General features: G+C 37.9%; 1 protein-coding gene across 13 annotated transcripts in view; it reads right to left on the minus strand.

Annotated features, from left to right (window-relative positions):
- The window catches only part of PARD3 (par-3 family cell polarity regulator), a 457,578-nt gene that overhangs the window by 100,452 nt on the left and 336,962 nt on the right, over nt 1-20,164 (minus strand). For 8 of the 13 annotated variants that reach the window (XM_074867643.1, XM_074867632.1, XM_074867622.1 and 5 more), the window contains 2 exons: nt 18,941-19,051; nt 1,343-1,600 (listed from right to left, as the gene is read on the minus strand). In XM_074867643.1, coding sequence (XP_074723744.1) covers nt 1,343-1,600; nt 18,941-19,051 — 369 coding nt within the window. Of the gene's footprint in view, nt 1-1,342; nt 1,601-2,663; nt 2,743-16,722; nt 17,129-18,940; nt 19,052-20,164 lie in introns of those variants that run through there. The other 5 variants (XM_074867651.1, XM_074867687.1, XM_074867613.1 and 2 more) reach the window with 3 other exon arrangements.

A 20,164-nucleotide genomic window follows, 5' to 3' on the forward strand; every position in this document is an offset into this window, starting at 1 on the left:
TTAATATGAAAAGTAGACCTTTTACACAGTGCAATACAAGAGAGCAGTGCAATTGAGAAAATAAAAAGACAGTTGCGCTACTGAATTTTAGTAAAAATTTATGCATTTGACAATGCATCTGAAATTTTCTTATTTGTCATGTTAGAGGATATATTTTTACAAATATTATGTAAAGGACCTTTTTAAACTAGATCTAGTGGAGGGTTAAATACACCAATCTCAGTTCTCGATTAAAAACAGTTTTAGACAATTAGCTGAACTCTGCACAACTACTACTTTCCTTAACACCGAATACAAATGACTGTTACCACCTAGAACATAATATGCCAGATGAACGCTGGCCCTCATGTAGAGCTATATAGATCTCAAACACTGCAACCAAAGACACTGCTTTACTGATTTAACCGAACATCCAGTATTTTTCTTCTGGAAAGAATGGGGTAGAAAACAAAACAAGTGGTTTTACTATGAGCTAGATTAATAACCTCTGAATGAGTTAACAATATCTCCTGCACTAGGATTTTAGTGTTAGTTTTTGTAAAGCTGAGAAAATGAATAACTGCAAGAGTATAGATGCAAGCCAAGAAAACAGATGTATTTTCATTGTTAAAGTACAAAAATGATGTGAATTTTGCTTTTGGTTATTTTCTACTTTATGTTAGTTTACATGCCTGTTTTAGCTTCAGGTTTTCAAATGAACTCAAAACTCCATCAACAGAAACTGGATTTTTGCCCAATTTCAGCATAAAACCAAGCATGACACAGTTCAGATAATGTAACCACAGGAAGAGTACAAAATCCTAAGCTACAGCCTGAGAACAGAAAGTAACTCATGAGTCAAGCTTGTAGTTTACTCAAGCTTGGTCTATATATAATCAAAAAGCTCAACTTGTTAGACTGAAGTTCAGGACTACAGTAGGACTATAATCCAGGTAAACTTTAACCCACTTTTGCTTTAACAAGAACTTTCCAGAGGTTTTGTAACTGCTGTGAATAGGTTGGAAATGTATTCCACAACCATATCAGTTAGAGCTCTGATAATAAACCAGGTGACATTACAAGTTTGAATTCAATTTGAATAATACCAAATGGTGGCTCCAAAATTCCAAACTATCTGAAGAATGATAAGAAAAGCAGTTGTTCTGCAGAAAATAAGTTTCACGCCCCATTCTGTTACAGTTTGATTTGTACGAGCCCAATACTTTTCTACATAAAGGCTTTTAAAAAGCCGTTAATAAAAATGCAGTTCTGACTTTCCAATTGATGTACAGTCATCTCCTGTAACAAAAGCATTACAAGGGTGGATTTTGAAAAAGTGTATTGATTGATGCCTGGTGCCTACCTGTCTACAGGTGAAGACTTTGAATTCCGTGGTTTCTTCACTTGGGCATACAAGGCCTCCACTGTTTGCCCCTCCCTTGGGCTCTGTGGTCGGGTGTTCAGTGTTATTGTGCCACTATTTGAAGAAGAGTCATAGGAAGCAATCCCAGCGTACATTGAGTCCGCATCACAGCCAAATGTCCGGTTAAAATCCTGTATCTCTGCATAGTCACGTTCACGAGCTTGTCTCTCTCGAAATTCTCGAGTTTTTGCTTGAATTCTGAAAAATTAAAAGAAGGCTGAAACTAATTTTTTTCCCCTCAATCATCTGACAGCAGCAGTTAGTAGACACTTTAGGTAGCCCATCTTAATGAAAACCACTGAAGTGTTTCCAGTTTCAGTTTGTCATGGAGTCTCAGGTTTACCTTGGATATTGAAGCCTAGATTGAATCAATGCTACAATCAACACTGGTCTTTAAGGAAGAAGTCTGACTATCCATTCTTTTTTTTTCATTTTTAAGTTAAATAATGACTAGTCATAGCTGTTGGTAAAAATAATTTACCTGTTGTTTCATGCATCTTAGGATGCCTGTGCTATTACCTGACCTGTCTGAGAATGGCCGGACACGATTCATGTTGTATTGTACTCCATCAAAACCTAACAGATTTAATGCATTTAGAGAAAAATTTTAATGAACTTTCTTGGCCCAATACTAAAAATATCATATTTCTTTCAGAATTTAAAAGCTTTGTAAGGATAGGACACACAGATATATATATTTATGCATGCATAGATGCAGTAAACAGCAGAAGTAGATTCCTGTATGAATCATTTAAAATGTGCATGTTTTGTTTAAAATGTAAACAAACTGAATCTGGCGTCTCTCAAAAGTAGGCAGTTTCTTCTCAAAAAGTGCCTTATGTTAAAGTTACAAATGAAAGGTAATGCTGTACTTGGATTTTGTAGCTAGATGCACTTGTTTAGCTGTATGATAAAAAGTGACAGATAAAAACAGATGACATTTAGGAATCTGACAAACACAAACAGTACCAGTCATATTTTCAAAAGCACACAAAGCTATTACTAAAATTTGATCTGGGCTTCAAAGTTCTTTGGCATTTTAGAAAATTTGATGTATCACACACACATGCACAGTGAACTGAGAAAATCACCCCCCCAGCATTGTCTCCCCAGACCAATTTAATGCTCTGTCATCATTGCAAAATGAAGCACTTGGCTGGCTCCTCCCTTCCATTAGTAAAATGTGCTCCTTTTTCATCTAATACAGCCATGGCTACACAGTGTGACAGCATCCATACATTCAGACTACAGCTCTGTGCACCTCTGTTACGTGCCATTTCCAAAGACAGCTTGTTCACCAACTCTTAACAAAAGCAGCCTACTCAAAGCCTCTGTCTCTTCTGAAAATAGAAAAGCCAAAAAGTTAGGTAACTGACATTTTAAACTTAGCCCCATTCAAGATTAGTCTTTGCAAATAGAAAAGGGGATACACAAAGGGTGGGATTCAGGCTGCAGATAAAGACATCAGAATTTGGGTGCCTGCAGTAGGTGAGGTCATGCCAGCTGTGTGTGCAGGCTCCCTTTTTACAGTCCAGGGAGACATAAGTCAGCAGAATCCAGAGTTACACAGCAGCCACACTAGTTGATGTGTCCGAGCATGAAAGAAGTCACTCTACAGACAGTTTTGATGTTGTTATTTAGGTCTTCCTTGGGAGCTTGGATACCCAGCCTTGATTCGGCTTCTCAAACATAATCAGCTATGGGCACCTGACATCCCCAGGTAATCCTGCTGGACCTCCACCGTGGGGCAAGGACTCCTGTAGGTCCTTGCCGCATCTGCCAGCCCCGTTCTGACATCTCAGAGACTGTGATAAATCAAATGACACTACACATCTGTGTTCATGTATGTGAACCCAGCCATGAGCTGGTACATGAATATCTAAATTTAAGTGTCTTCATCAGATTGAGTACCAAGCAGATTGTTCTTTCCATGCTAACAAAGACTGCCATAACAAAAGAAGGGAATAGAAGGATGGCATGGACAGGCAGACCTATTTTCCCTCCAAATCCTACAAGTATTGACCAAGGATACTGATTTGGGATACAGCTGTTTGGCTGAACTCCCTTCAACAGCCAGTGTCACCTACATTGATGGTCCAGTGATTCATTTATATGCCCCAAGTCACACCTCAGCATAATTCCTCTTTTTATGTCTACTACCACTGACTTGTGTGTCACAACTCTCACTCATATTCAGTCACAGTAGAAAGAAAAACAACCACACCAAAAAAACCCAAACAAGCAAATAGAAGAAATCTGCAAAAGTTTAACTTAAACCAACATAAATTTTTAATTCTGCAATTTTGCAAATACAAAATTATTTTCTTTACTGGTTACTTTAATTTTAATAGGGAAAAATGGAACTGAAAACTGTAACAGTATTCAGCTGACAGCATGTTCCTCCACAATTTCAGAAACATCAAACTAGAATTGTTTTTCATTTAATTTACACTGAAGAAGGACTCAGGTTTAAATCTAAAACCCATTTCAACTTTAAACTGCGTTTCTGCATGCCTTTTTTTTAAAAAAAATATATTGTCCTATACTTCAAAGCTGTAATTCAGAAATGTTACAAAGTTAATCATCTGGGAGGGTTTATGCAGAAGAAAAAACAGGCCTCAAAATGACCTGCAGTTGTTGATTCCTCTCTCTGCAGGTTTCACTTCCAATTTGTAGTCCTGTGTTAATTACCCTGTGGAGGAATGCATTTGTCTACTGATATTTGTCCTCTGAATGGGAGAAGCAAAGGAAATCAGAAATTTCCTATACATCTGTATATCTAATTTTAATTTAAATGGACAATGTATCATCGTGTATTGGAACTCTGGCTGACACCAATATGAGCAAAAAAAAATCCAAAATTTCAGTGTATGAAATCTGACAGTATAGCAATAATGTGGCATAGAGTATTTCAGTCAGAAGAAAACATTGTTATCTGAAGTGCTTATAAAACAGAATTACCTGGTGGTAACTGGTCATATTGGCCTCAATGTTATACTGACTGCTATGAGAGATGCCAGAGAATTTATCTAACTTTTGACCATGAATATCATGTCACTCTCCACAGATGAAGACATGAGTGTCCCTCCATTTTACGCTAACCAACTTTTCTCATGCATCTGCTTATCAGCTATTTAATACGTTTGGACGCAAGTCCTATCACTTTCACATGACAAAAGTATAGGTATTCTGATTACTTAACATATATTTGTGTATTGCTTAAAATACAGTTTTGTTTCTGCCTTCTCCAGGACATACTGCATTTAAACGTTTTGTCTCCAAACTTAAAGGAACCAAATGACCAGGGAAAAATATGTAGAAATATTCTTGAAAAGAGTAACAACTATCTCTTTTGCAATTATAACAGTTTTTAACTCTGAATATGTTTTTATATAATAACCTGAACTTAATGTGACGTTATTTTTTATGTTGACCCCCTTCCTTGTGCGTGTGTGTGTATATGCATGATATGGCCTAAATAATTTGTTAGCATATACCGCATTAAGTATATATACGGGAAATGCCAGTGCAGACTATTGTGGGAAGGACTAAAATGATTATGTAAACATACTGTGCAGCACAGATGAGGACCTGGAATTTGCTCTGTACTTCAGCCCTAATCAGCATAGCTCCCACTATTGAAATCCAGTATCCGAAAAAGTGTTTGACCACAGTGCTTTGGTTTCACAATGTGGATATGTGTATTAAGCTGTCTTCACTGAATTATATTCCTTCATGACATGGCACAATAAAAATGCATATGTCTGAAATTTCAGATCAGCTAATTTTGAGTATTTATGGCCTTCCTGCGGATTTTGTGTGGGTTTAACAATAAAAATAATTCTTAGCATTCAGATAACTCTTTTCATCTTCAAAGAATTTTGCAAAAACTGCTAATCAGTTTTGCAGTGTTTAAATTAAACTGAACTTTTAAAAATATAAAAGCTATCCCAAGAAGTTTCTAAACCCTTCTTGCTGAAGTGTTAATACTGTAAATGTCAACAATGTACTGTCATGCTTTTGAGACTCAAATTATAACGTTCAGTAAAGTATAAACTATCCTCACGCATTTGTGTGCCATTCAATTCAAAAGCTAATAATAACTGCTTCAAATGACTATATTGTTAGTTGCAGAACTTCCTGTAATTGTTAGAAGAGTTTTTCATTGCAAGCTAATCCAGTAATGATAGACATACCCATTGTATAGCAATTCCTATGCACGTGAAAAAGTGGTCACAAAAGTAAGGGGAAAGCTTATGCACTGCTGTCCCCAGCAAACAGCAGCCACCTCGTTCCCTTCTTCAAAACTCTGTGAGTGAGATTCAGCTTTCCAATGAAGGCAATCACTGTTTTAGACACTTAAATTTAGGTGTTGACATATGTTTTAGACTCCCAGAAGAGATGGTCAAGATTCAGTCACACCAGGCAGCTGTGCACAGGGTCTAGACAGCAGTTCAGTTGAACATCTGTAACATGAACATTTTAAGGTGAAGCCAAACCCTTCTCCAGCCTCTATCAACTATGTTGAGTACCCCTCCCTTGACCACAAAGGGCATTTAGTCATGTAGCTCATATGTGGATACTAAATAATCATATTAGTCTGAGACTCCAATCCCACCCTGAGCCAAATGTTTACAGCAGTTCTGTCTGGACTAAACTTTAACTTTTTCCAGCAACAGAAAACTCGAGTCTGTGCTGCTAGCAGAGCTGTTCTGAGTAAAAGTGAATAAGCAAAGTTGGCAAAAGAAATAGACCCTAATTTCATGTAGGAGTGAAATTATAAATAAATTCCCAATCCTTTGGGAGCTTCAGTCTCCTTTGTGGGATTTTTTCATATTAGTGATTTAGATCCTTGCAAAAAATCACCTACTTATCTTAATTGATGAACACAGCATGGGAAGGATATTCATGGCTAGTACATTACATTTGCTATTGCAATGGCAGCAAAGCCCTCCCCGAAGAACAGAAACAAAGTTGGCTGCTGCTTCTGGTGTGCAATTGTTTGGTCAATTCAATTAATCCTCCTGCCGGCTGCCAGCATCCAGCTATTGCCCAAGTGATAATCCACAACCTCATCTTTTCTACCGAGGCTCACTCATTTACAAAAATCAGTATTGAACACTTGCAGTTCCACATATGTGAGATGGCTGACAATGTTTATTAAGGATAAAAACAGCATTGTGTAAGGACAGAAGCTAAATGACAAGCCATTCACTGCTGCCAGTTCTCAGTTCTTCTGCCATCAGACTGGCATGCATTGGGGTGATGGATTGAAAACAGAGAAAAACGATGACACGTTTATAAAGCCAGTCAGCTTGTTTAAGTTAGTCAGACGGGATGAATGCGTTCAGTCCAATTTTTGCCACATATCATTTCTAATAAAGAGGTTAGGAGGTGCGTTGGCCAGTAGCCAAATCTTGTCAAATTTGTCCCCTCCTCCTTTTCTAGTGAAAAGTACCTTGCAGGCACAGAGTACCAGCAACTAAGCCAAGTCTTGCTGTTCCTCCTCCCCCTCTCTCCTCAACTGCCTTCAGAGCTTTAACGGCCCTTTTCCTAATTTTTGGCAATCAAGTCAATATGGGAGTTTGTCCTCTCCTGTATTTTTCTTTGACCTTTGTCTAGATCTAAGCAGAATTTTTCTGACAACTACTCTTCTAATGAGGGTACCTTGATTATAGGCATTACTGTGATTTCCCTCTGAACCGGCATATGACATTTAGCTTTTCTTACCATTATTAGAGCTAGTCAGTTATCACAGTTATAACCACCTCTCAGCAAAGCCATCTGCTTTCCTGGGGAAGTCATTCTAAAGGATCAGTGTGGGCAATAGATAATCATGGGCAGCAACAGCAGTAGCTTGGAACAAGAAAGACACCTCCTCTTCCTCATTTGCCCCCCCATTTCATTCAAAACTTCAGCTTATTAAAAAAAAAGTCAGAAAATACTGCTACATAAATATAATTTTTAAATTGAAAGGCTGGAGACCAACCTTCTTCAAGTCATAAAAAGAAAAATTCTGACTATTCTCCTGTGTACACACGTGTGGCCAGCTGGCTGAAATACGACTGTCCTCTGATCTCAGACACATGAAGAACACATACAAAATGTGGTCAGTTTGCTATGGATAAGCACAAGCTTACAGGGATAAAATCAGAAAGGCCAAGGCACAATGTGAAATAAAAGTAGCAGGGAGCTTTAAAGATAACAATAAATCATTGTGTAATTGCATTAGCAGTAAAAGGAAGAGCAAAGAAAAGGTTGCTCCCCTGCTCAGTAGTGAGGGAATAATATTGACAGATGATGCTGAGGAGACCTAAGGCTTAATGGTTTCTTTTCTTTGCATCCGTCTTCACTGAAATGGTTGATTGCAAGCAGGTGGCCAGCACAATTGATACTGCCACCAATAACAAAAAGATGTCCAATCTAACAGCAAAAGAAGTAGCTAGAAACGGGTTAAGCTAGTTGAGTTTCATCCGACACACAGAGCTGTCTGGGGACTGAGTCTCAGACCTTTTTCAGTAACCAGGAGAACTTGTTGATGACAGCTAAAATATTGAAAAACTAGAAAAAGTCAAACATCCTTCACAGGAGGGGTAGAATTACAGACTCATCAGTTTAACTTCAATCCCCTTTGAAACAAACTATTGGTAAGCACAGAGAAGATAATGGGATGAGCAGCAGCCACCATAGATTTATCAAGAACAGAATTGGTCAAGATAGTCAGATTTCCATCTACAACACAGTAAACAGCCTCATGAACAGAGCAGAAACAGTACGTCCCAGGCTAAGAAAAACAGCTATGGGATGGATACAATAGCCTGAACCAGGCCGTTCCTACAGAGCATCTAGAGAGTAGCTCTCAGCAATTCAGAGTCATGCTAGATGGGTGGACCGAGACATTTTCTACATGGATCTCTCTCTGAATTTACTCAGGGTTTTCATTATTAATTAGGACGCTATTGAATCTGCAGAAAACCCAAATGAAGGAACTTTGAAGGAAAGGATTAATGTTTCAAATGTTCTTGAAAAATAGGCAGAGCAGACTTCAAAAATAGAATTAACTTCAATAACAGCAACTGGAAGGTAATTTACATAGTTGGAATAATTAAGCATACCAATTAAAAGTAGGGGAAAAAAATCTGTGAGTTGCCTTTTCAGGAATGGATCTGGAAGTTCTACTGGATAACAGATACTCACGAGTCAACAATGTCAAGCTGTTGTGGAAAAAGACAGAGTGGGGACATAACAGCAGTCTCCAGATACATAAGGAAGAAAAGAATAGTTTTCCATCTCTAATGCAAGTACTTGGTATTTAAACTGCAGCAAGAATAATTGAGACTAGATACTGCGGGCAGAGGAATTTTCTAATGAAAAGGTCGTGGAAAAGATTGCCATGGGAAGTTTTAGAGTCTGTATCATTGTAAACTGAAAAAAACCCCAGGATGAAACGAACATCTTGCAGGAATGGCATACCCAGGAGAACCTACCTTGGAAAAGTGACATGATCTCTCCTCTAGCTCTATAATTCTGCAACTACATAGAAATTTTACACACATGTATTTCCTATGCACTGATTCTTCAACAACAGAGAAACATAACAGGGAGTACATATTAAAAAAAAACCCAAACCAAACCCAAACCTGCCAACCACCTCGAAATTAAAGAAATACATCTACACAATCAGACAGTCTTAATTTTCTTTCTCCTTCAACAATCACAGACTATCTGCCAATTAGAATATGTGATAGTACTTACTGTCTCTCTGAAGTTCCCCCCTCCTCAAATCCCACATGCAGAAGAGATGCATGAGAATTTCAAAAACCTTTTAATGAGCTACAACACAGGAGGGCTGTATTAAAAAAAAAAAAAAAAAAAAAAAAAGAGGGAGGGATAAAGGTGATAAGGTGATTACTGTAAGTGCCCTAATACATAAAGAATAGAAAAACATGCTCATTTTTATAAGGAGTTATATTAAATAAGGCTATTAAAGAAGGCAGCAAAATACAAATGAAGATGAAAAATGAAAAAAATGCAGGAGAGAAAGTAAATATTATGCATATAAGCAGGTGAAATGCAAACATCAATTTGAAACCAAGCAACACTGATGAAACTAAAGGAGACATTAGAATAATTTCCTCTAACCTGGTGGAATCTCTCCTGTATTTCACCCCTACCTTTCCTTATCCCCTGACCATCTTGATTTGTCCTTTGTCTTTCCAAAGTGAAGATACATCCCCCCAGCACAGTATCTCAAACCTGCTTTCTTGGATCTCGGAGTAAACAAGTGAAAATCTTTGCTTATTTTAAAAAATCTGTAAATTACCACCTTACTTACATTTCAATGGAGCTTTTAGACTACTTTGCATTTAACAGTCTGCAGTATTTTGGGGTGGAGGGTATGTCTGCTGTATTTTTTTAAAGGATATGTTTCAACCAGAGGCAAATGTATCAGATACATAGGCGGTATAGATCCTCCCATCTCCAAAACAAACACTACCATGACCGAAATTTTCTTTCCTTATTTTCATGTCTGATCCAAGGGTCAGTGATGCCAGCAGTGGAGGATCACCCAGATGGGCAACCGGGACTGTTATCCTGCTGGGAACCATGTTGCATCAAAGATCATTGCTGTCTGTAAGCAAAATGGAATTTAGTTTTTCTTTTGCATTAGAAAGCAGGCCAGAAGAGCTCATACATCTATGACAACAGATCCCTGATCATTAGATTAATTTAGCTCTAATCTCCTATTTAGCTCTTTTACTGGACTGAAGTAGAAAAGAAGAACATGACATTCAGCTGTTGCTGCAACATGACTTGGGAGAGCTCCTGCTTCCATCCCTCCTCACTTGAAGAGTACTGGTTTCCTCCCTCAGACAGGCTTTCTTGGACCATTTCTTCCCCTAGATTTTTTCCTAACCAAAGAACAATGCCAGAAAGCAGCACTGGTGGGTAACATCTGAATTCTGCAGTTAGATGTGTAAGGAGCAGCTGTTCCTGTATGTGCAAGAAACTAATGACACAAGCATACCATATATCAAATGGTACCATATATCATTCCATATATCAAATCAGTCATTCCCAGATACTGCAGGCAGTAACCGGAGGTCCAGCTGCAATACTGTCATCGGTTGGTTGAGCTGAGCCTATCCAGCATCTACATTCCTCTAGCTGAAGTCTAGTAACAAAAGCGGGTATAAAATTCTGCCACCAGCTTTATTTCAGGTCCATTATTCTGTGTTTCTAGAGTACTATATATAAAGTAGCCTAATCCTGAAGTTGGAAAATGAAACCATCTGAAGTGACAAAAAAAATACAATAAAAAACCTCACCACAAAGCAAGGGATTATGTGAATCTCATACACTGAAATTGAAAGAAAGGAAAAGAAAAATACCACAAACACCAATAGAGAATATAGCTTATAAGCCACTATCTTTGCTCAGGACCCACAAATTTGCACCCACAACACCTCTTAGGATTCAGTTCTAAAATCTTGCTGGGTCATAGTTCTAAGTGAGACCATAAATCTACAGCAAGGCCAGAAACAGAGCCAGGTTTCTTATAACCCATTAAAATGTTACAAAATAAAAGTTCCAGCTGTGGGGTGGAGGGGAGACCTATCTGCCTGTCCTAAATGCATTATTAGGTGTCTTTCTGGTTAGTCAAATACTTCCTGCTCTGTCGAAGAATTAGAAAAAAGAGTGGGTTTAGTGCTTTATCTTACTGTTAAGACTCCTGTAGTGCAGTCTGGAAAATCTGATGGGTTTTCAGTTCTGTTCAACTCAGCAACAATAAGTTCACTAAATTAGTAATTATGGTACAGATTTTTTAATTCTCAAATAAGTATATGCTACAGCAACTCTACCACTAACAGCACAGTTTATGTGACATCAGAGGACATACTGCTGCCTTATCCTAAAGTTCTTGGCATTCTAAAGTGAAACACAACGTATTAGTGCTCTTACTTAGAACTGAAATTTCTAAGAAAGTGCTGAACTCGTATGATCTGCAAGACACCTTAAACAAATTTGTAACTCAGAATATTATAAAGATCACGTAAATCATATTTTAAAATATATTGCAAGGGACTAGGCCAGACCTTGCCCAGTACAATGTCTTGAATCGCTGTAGAGGAGTAATACAGAAAATATGCTTTTAGCATGATGTCTTAAAATCTCTATACTTACAATATGTAGCCAGAGAATGTGAGGAGCTTTGTTTAAAAAACTATCTCAGCAACTATTATTCCACAGAATTTACATACCTCCTGAAGTCAGTATTTTTATGAAGGGGAACTGATCTGAAATGTTTTTTGCCAAAGCTCAATATTCTAATGCTTCATTTCTGTGTTCTCTTACAAAAATTGCTGCCATTGATTTGTTTTCATGTCCAGCACCCTCATCCATTATATAAAAAACCACTGCCAAAAACAACGCTACAAATCTCAGTGAAACTGGAATATCCCTTGACAAGCAGACTCCATCTCAAAATAAGTGAGAATGAGAAACACATTTCTCTGATTTTCTGATTCACAGAGGAATTTTCTCCCTCCTCTCTTACAGGCTGGGAAGGGGGTGGAAGTTTTATCAGAAAAGATTTTACGCAAGTCACTTTAGAAAATATTTATATTCTGAATGTTTGCAGTAATAATGGATTTAGAGGTAATAGTTCTTATGAAAGCTGTTAAGAGCATCAAAATACAGCAGCAGCAAAACTAAAGCTGAACCTTTGTGTTATTTTAAAGGTGCAGGTAACACTTAGGCTATTTAAGAGACAAAAATCCTCTCCTTATCACAGTATGTTGTCTTTTTTCCTAAAAGATGAAACTGCTTGATGAAAATATTTTGCTTAAGGGGAAAAAAGTTGGGGTTTTCCAATAAAAATATTATGGTCTCTCTGGGAAATCTGGAAAGGCACCAAGAGTATCCTGCTGTTCAGCCCCCTACTCCATCTGATACTTTAACAGTTCCAGATGGCCTTTACTACAGGATGACCTCCCATCTATTCTTTTATTATGACCTTTGGGTCACAAATTATCTATAGGATACTGCTGTCATTCTGTAAGACACTGTTGTACTCTTTCATCTAAAGAATAAAGATGCTTAACATTAAAACTCATCTTTGTTAGGCTGACCTTCCAATGATGATCAAACCAGACACTTATTCCAATCAATGTCATTGCTGGAGAAAATATGTTTCATTTTTTGCAACACTGACATTAAGAAACTAAGGCATGGTTTTAAATCAGATCACTTCTGCAATTCTACTTGGTGAGAGAGCATAGCATGTTATACTCATTTAAAATATAAAAAATATTGCTGTAATGGTTTTGATGAGTTACATTGATTAGAAGGATGTGGTGGGTTTGTTTTTTGTAAGTTATTGATGTGGTTTTCATGTAAACTTCACTGATAGGAGGTAATAAAACTTTATGCAGGTTTTATTAATTATTTGTCTTTATCATCATAAATGGAGCATACTGAACTTGCATAGGAAAATATAATAAATAGTCCCAATGTACTAAATAAAGTAATAAGGTTAATTTCTTTCCTGCTGTCAGTAAATTCATGTTAGCAGTCTCTCGTCAGCTTGACATCAATTAATGATTTTAATTCCAGACTCTTGTCACAGTACTCACCACCCTTTTGACTAATTAAAATGGATGATGCATGATGAAGGGAAAACACAAGACTTCTGTTCCTGTTGTAACATTTCTATTCATTAGTATACTTTTACAACAAAGGGCTTGTGGCTTTAATGGTGCTACAGAAAGATGAAGAGAAGTTTATTATATGTTGGAGATAAAGACCCTTATACCCTTAGGAAGCATATAATACAGGAAGCATTTTATGGAATGACCAAATCCTTCAGGAAAAAAATATCGATGTTATTTTAACTACTAATGAACAGACAGAATGTTTCACTCTAAATTTAGGAAAAATCATTACGTGAACAACACCCACTGAAATCGTAGCCTTGTTTACACTCACACAAAAAATGCTGTCAGCCTATTGACTGATCTCCAAAAGTAACAGCAAATCTGCCCATACAGAGACAAATGCCTGATCCACCTCCCCAGGCAGCATCTCTGCAAGACCAAGATCCTCGGTCACCTCTCCTGCTCTTTCTGCCATACTCCGGCAGCTGCCGACACATCGCCTCCTACCTCCAACCACGCAAAGCATCGCCCCAGTGTCCATCAGAAAAAGAGCTTGCCCCCCCATTGACAGCCAGGTGTTAAGGTTTGCTCTGCTGTACAAAGCCCCGGAGGGGTTTCCAGCTGGGCACATGGTCATGAAGGGCCGCAAGCCCCCGCCCAGGGAGCTGAGCCAGCAGCTCCCCATCCCAGCCCCAGCCCTGACCCCACCTGTGCCTGCACCCGGGACACCTGCATGGGCATGGAGAGCACTAATGGCGGAATTAGGTACAGCTAATTCCCTTTGGAACCTAAGGGAACAAAAGGTTATGTTTTCCAAACTAGAAAGGGGGGAAACAAGCAAAGAAGCAGGTTTCTGTTCCAGATGACAACTATACACGGGAACATACAAAGCGCAGTATTGCTTTGCTGTGTGTTAATCATCCTCCAACAAGAATAGCACAGACTGGAATTGTATGGCTGCTTTTTCAGACCAGAGGAAGCCCCTGGCTCCAAAAGCCCCCATCTAACTGCTCCGTCATCCTCCCAGTATTTTTGGAGCCTCTGTTACAGTGCTTCCACCAGTACAGCTCTTTAATTCTCTGCCAAAAGGTTTCTCCTTATCTTCTCAAGACTGATCCTTGCAACACAGGTGTTTAAGCACCTGATTTTGCATCCATTTCAGTGGAAGTTGAGGAAGAATACAATACTAAGATTAAAACACTTTAATCGTAACCCAGAGATTTACAGAACATTAGTAAAGCTCTTAAGTCAGTGTATTAACCAGAGAAAATATCCTGTAGACTCTTCCTTCAAGAGGAGGAAGTGCCTCTAGAGGCGGATTAGAGAGTAAGCACTACTCGTCCATAGCTTGGATCACATATTCTGAATCATGAGATTACATTACAATTGCAACTTTCATCTTTTAAGCATTATCTAGCAGTGAACCATGCTGCATACAGCTGAATTTCTTGAAAACTTCACAAAGAAGCATGTTTATTTAATTCCTCCATTATCTACTACCTGGGTACAAAGAGTAAAGTTGTTTGGGTTGGGGAGCACTTAGTTTGCTAGAGGAAGTCAGTCCAAAGCTGAAGACAGGGCCAGCACGCATGGCCTTGCCAGGCAGGTGTCAAGAACTGCACGTGCCCGAGCTGAAGAAGGGCAGAACACAGGCAAGGTTTCTGATTTGCTGAAGATTTATTTTGTAATGAACACAGCTGCAGGGGAAAAAAAAACCCACAGAAAAACCTCAAACAATGAAACAGAAAAAAAAAATCCAAGGAAAAATCCATGGGCGAAAGAGGGAGAGACGAAGGTATCAGAACTTGCTGTTACAGCAGTGTCTCTCTCCAGCAAGGACCATCAATAAAAAGCAGCAGACAAAAGCAGTAGGTTTTCTGAACAGTTTTGTCTTCACATCTCCTAAGAAAGAGACTATACTACAGGGTCTTGAAGAAGCCAGAAAATATTTCAGGGCAATCAGGTTGCAGGATACTGATGGACACATTGGCTGCATATTGAGAAAACCCCATCGAAAGCCCATCGAAAAGCCAGATGTAGAGAGTTTCTAAAGTGGAAAGGTCTGTGGGCTTCTAAAGGCTTAGATCCAGTAGCACAGCATTGGGTGACCATCCACATGAAAACTAATTGAGTTGTAACACTAACTCCTGTTGGTCATTGATGAAAATTTTAAAATCTGGTTTTAAGTCTATCCTACAAAGCAACGCTGTACAAGACTATAAGTAGTTTGAAGCATCTCTGAAAGCTCAAGATATGCCATGCATCTCCAATCTGTAAAATCCATGACATTACACTAAGGAAGATGGGCCAACCACATCAGGAGACTCTGAAATTGACAGAAGACCTTCTATAAAAAAACCATGAAGGGTCCAGGGCTGTTTTCTCAGACTGTCCAAGTGACTGCAGCATCTCAGTGGTACCCAGTTTTAGTAGTCCAGTGATGGACAAGATGACAGCATGGAAAAGAGGGGCTGCAGGTTAGCATATATATATAAAACAGGTATGATCTGGCACAGGAATAGAGCTAATTGAATTCAGGTCTTATTTGACTTCCTCAAGACTCTGCACTTTCTTAGGAGACACAAGGCCAAGTTCAGAAAACCTGCCTTAAGGTTTTGATTGGTGCCATTGCTTGGGAGAAGCAGCCTTTCTAACGGCACACCAGAGCCCATCTGGATTTTCAGTGCTTGGCAGATACTCAAGGATAATGCAAGCAGACTTCTTTTTCTGGAATAAACTGGTGTTAAAGAATAGTGACATGGGGACAATATCCTATGGCCTTGGATGAACTGTTCATCAAACATTTCGAGAACTTAAAAATAGCAAGCATTTTACAGCAATTTTGGTAAGATTGGTGGGTGGTCTCCTCAGATGACGCTCCTAATTGTTCCAGTATTCTATTTCATTGAAAGCTGCCTGTATTTTCAACTAGATAACTTCATTTTTTGTTCAAAATTACTTTAAGATTGTCAGTAAACACGTACCCTATACAGCTTAAGACATACACAGTTTAAGAGATATGCTACTTAATAAGAAACTAGTATGTTTATAAAAGAATTTTATTCAATGATAAATTGAAGAACATTAATTTGCTTATTTGTCTCTTAATCAATATGAACACTACTTTTAAGATTTTAAAGAAAATACTATTGTAAGCACAGTACTATTAAAATTATCAAGGCAAGGCATAATAATTACATAAAATTGTGGGCATGATTGATTTTTTTAATGGACCATTCACTTGTTCTCTGACCCCCTAAGGATTTTTGCTCTTAGCCTCTCATACATAGTAAATTCATTAAATCCAACCTATTTCCCCAAAGTATTGCATCATTATAGAGGTATATAGTATCAAATACCAAGTAAAATAGAGCAAGTGAATTGTACTGCTAAAAACATTGAAGAGGAAAAAAAACAGAAAAAAAAGTTAAAATAGCAGCCATTGTGAACCAACACTGACAGTAACATTTTACTCTGTCTCCTAGCAAGCATTTTGAGGGATTATTCAGTTAATTTGCAAGATTCATTAATAGCATGTATCTAACATCATTATTTTACAGGATCAAAAGGAAACTCTCTGCAATCTAACTGCAAAAATATTTAGTCTCTGGGGACCAAATCAACACGTGAATTTTTCAGAAACATAAGGAAGCACCTCACACATTTGGTTGCTATTTTATTGTCTTTTATTAGTTGTACATGCCACTACCCCAAAGAACTTGCATTCTCTTATAGACATAACACGAAGGAAAGCAAATACATAGTTAGGGAAAGAGAGTAACGGGAGGAGGAAGACCTGTGTTATGATAACATCAAGCTGTTACGAAGTTCTGGCACATGCATTTTCTGCAGTTTCAGTGACACATAAATTGGTTTTATGACACACGAGGAGTGAGATTCCAGGAAAGATTCAAATTGGTTAGCATAACTTGATGGACAGGGATCAGGAATTTGCTCCATGCATTGAGGGCTATACAAATAATTTCACCATTCTACCTTGGTACCCAGCGTGACTATTGCAACCTCTCTTACATCACCACATGGACAGTCTATACTCTCACCATTCTTACTGAGAGAGACAGAGACACACAGAGAGACAAAGAGAGAGAATGAAGAGAGAGAAAACGTTACTAACTCAAACCTCGAGTCTTTCTTCTTTGAATAAATGTTTATGGCTGATTTTCTGGGGACCTAATGTTACTAAGAAACCCTCTATGCTGGGCAAGCTTGGATTCAGCAGAGCATATTAAGCCAGGGATCAGCACTGTGCACGTGTGGCTAACCTTCCCCCTGCCCTGAGCTGGCTGGAGCGACAGAGGCAGCTTTCAATTGCTCTACACCCCTGGCATGAGTTTATCCACAAAGTGGCTGGTCTGCCCATGAAAAGGGAAGTTGCCTGTACAACACCCTCATATCCAAAATAATTTATTTCCTTCAGTTCCAGTATTCCCCTTTACCATTTAATCTGAAAGCACATTACTCTTAAAAACAGGAACAAATTTAACGACCCTCATTCACTTCTGTTAAAAAAGAGAAAATAAAAAACAATTAGACAAATAAAAAACAACCTATCACTGTGATCCAGCCACCCTCTACTGTCAGAATGGATAGAGAAAAACATGAATAAATTTTTACATCAATTTATGCAAGTATATCTGTTAAAGAGTAAAAAATTTCCCATAATGTAATCCAAACAGATGGTCACAAATGATAAAGTCTCTGCAGTTTAACAAGTTACTGCTGATCTTCATTAACTAATGAAAGTATACTCCTATCCTGCCTTAACTGTAATGCAAATCACTCAAAAGAACTGAAAGCAAACCATTTTAGGTTTAACTGAGGAGACTACACAAGAGTTACTGTGGCTCTGCTATTCCAGTGAGCTCTTAAGCTGATGAAGCCATTGTTTATAAACTTCTGTTCTTACCCACAGAAGACCAAGGTACATAGACATGATGGTTAAAGGGATCATTAGGACTAACTAGTCATACCTCCCTTCATAGTTCCCACATCGATCCTCAATTTATGGCTGAGCTATAGCATAATTTTTAGAGCAATCATTCCGATTCATAGTTCACTTTCATTGCTATTACCATTCAGCATTCAAACTTTGTAACCGTTTAAAGTTTGTCTCTTTACTGAAGAGTTGTCTACTCAAACAGGTCTTCTCTCCACACACATCCCTGAATACTAGCTAATTTACGACCTAAGCTTTCCAAGGTTTTGACTAAATTGATATAAGAGATATCAGAGTCTGGCCCCAAATATCTAGGGCTACAAGAGACAGGATGAAAAGTAGATTGGAAATATTGAGAAGAGCATATGACATATATATTATATAGGCTTTTAATGTTAAAGGAAGCTGACAAGGAAAAATAGAGGTACTCACCACTCATTTTTACAATTAGCAGTTTAATATACATATCATTCCATAAACAGACTGCATGACACATAAATAGGCTGAACTCCAGTGACAAATAACTGGTAAGTATAACTTTTAGGTTCTTTCTAAATATATCAATGAAAAAACTAGATATGCAAGACTTTGAAGAAAAATACAAAACATACTTCATTCTATATAAATATTTGTTTTCTGAAAATGTCAATAAAATCAGTTATAGAATATATAGGGAAAACATTTCATTTTATTACTTCAGTCTCCTCAATAAGGGAAGGAGGCTCTGGGTCTATAAAAGATGCTTAATGCAGCCAAAGAAGCTGTTAATACTTATGTCCAAAATAAATCCAGCTTTGTCTTGTTATTGAAAGTATATAAACATATCGACATTTGGGAATTTTCATCAGTGAAAATTGAACTTCAGTTATTTAATTTAAAAAACAAACTCTCTCTATCAAAGTTTAAGCAAATACTGAAGTCTACCTCTCCTGTTCTTGCTTCATTCGTATTCTCTCCTCTTCTGAAGTAAGAGCTTCCTGCACTTTTATTTTACCAGTTTTCTCACTCTTGTCATCTTTGCGATGTTTGCCAAACCTGTTAATAACACACAAAAAAAGAATCTAACTTGTGAAATGAACAAAACTGTATTTTCCTTTTCCTATGAAAAAGTGAGTCCTCCAAGAAGGGCTGCTTGGAAACCAGGAAGGGGAAGTGCAAAGACCTCAGAATCTCAATTTTTAATATTCTCAGGATGCTTTCAGGTTTTTTGCACAGGTTGTTTTTACTTTATTTTTATTTCACTCCTCTTAAAAGTTTATAGAATTCCTCACTAAAGAACAGAACGAAAAAAAAAAAAGAATAACAGGACCACATTCGTTTTTTTCTGCCAGGATTTTGGGGTCACTATTCTTAAATACAGTCAAACAATGTTTTCAAAATTACTCAACACTATCACTGCCAAAGAATGCAACTCAAGTTTACATTAAAGTGAAGACCTTCATGTACGAACTGCAAGAGATATAGTGCTGTATGTCTGACAACTGCCCAGAACACAGTACCACCCTCAACACCCTCCCCACAAGAGCAGTTTCACCACACAGTGGATGCCATCCAAAAATGTAAATTTATTCTTTTTCAGCAAGTTTTTTTTAAACTTTATTACTTGTGACTCTTTTCCCCCATGGGTGAGTGGAGGGATGGAGCTGGCTGGGCTGTCCCAGATAGAGCGAGATGCTGCCAACCCAGTGTTTGCCCTCTTCACATCTCTTCTTCCCCTCTACCGGCTATATTTCAAGTATTTTAGGTTTCTTCCGTATTTGCACATTCCACTGTTTCCTTTTAAACTTTCAGGGAGAGCACAGTTTGGCATTTGAGACCGTTATTATTAGGACAAAATTGCGTGTATTTCTTAGATATTTCAGACCTACTCTGAAAGGAATGAGTTTTGTATAGAGTGAACTAAACAAACACTTAAATATAGCCCTTAAATACATCTAAAGTTTAGATGACAATTTTCTATTTAAGGCAGAAGGGATAACACATATCTATTAAACAGTATCTTATTATAATACATACTTATTAAATATGGGATAATTTGTCAAACCAAAAGCAGCAAGAATTTTCCTTTTTTTCAGTCAAAAGCTCAGATGAGAGCAGACTGACACCTGTGGCACTTCACACTCAGGTTCACATCAAAAGTGAAGTGAA

This window comes from Strix uralensis, chromosome 1 (genome assembly GCF_047716275.1).
Source record: "Strix uralensis isolate ZFMK-TIS-50842 chromosome 1, bStrUra1, whole genome shotgun sequence".
Classification (NCBI taxonomy): Eukaryota; Metazoa; Chordata; class Aves; order Strigiformes; family Strigidae; genus Strix; species Strix uralensis.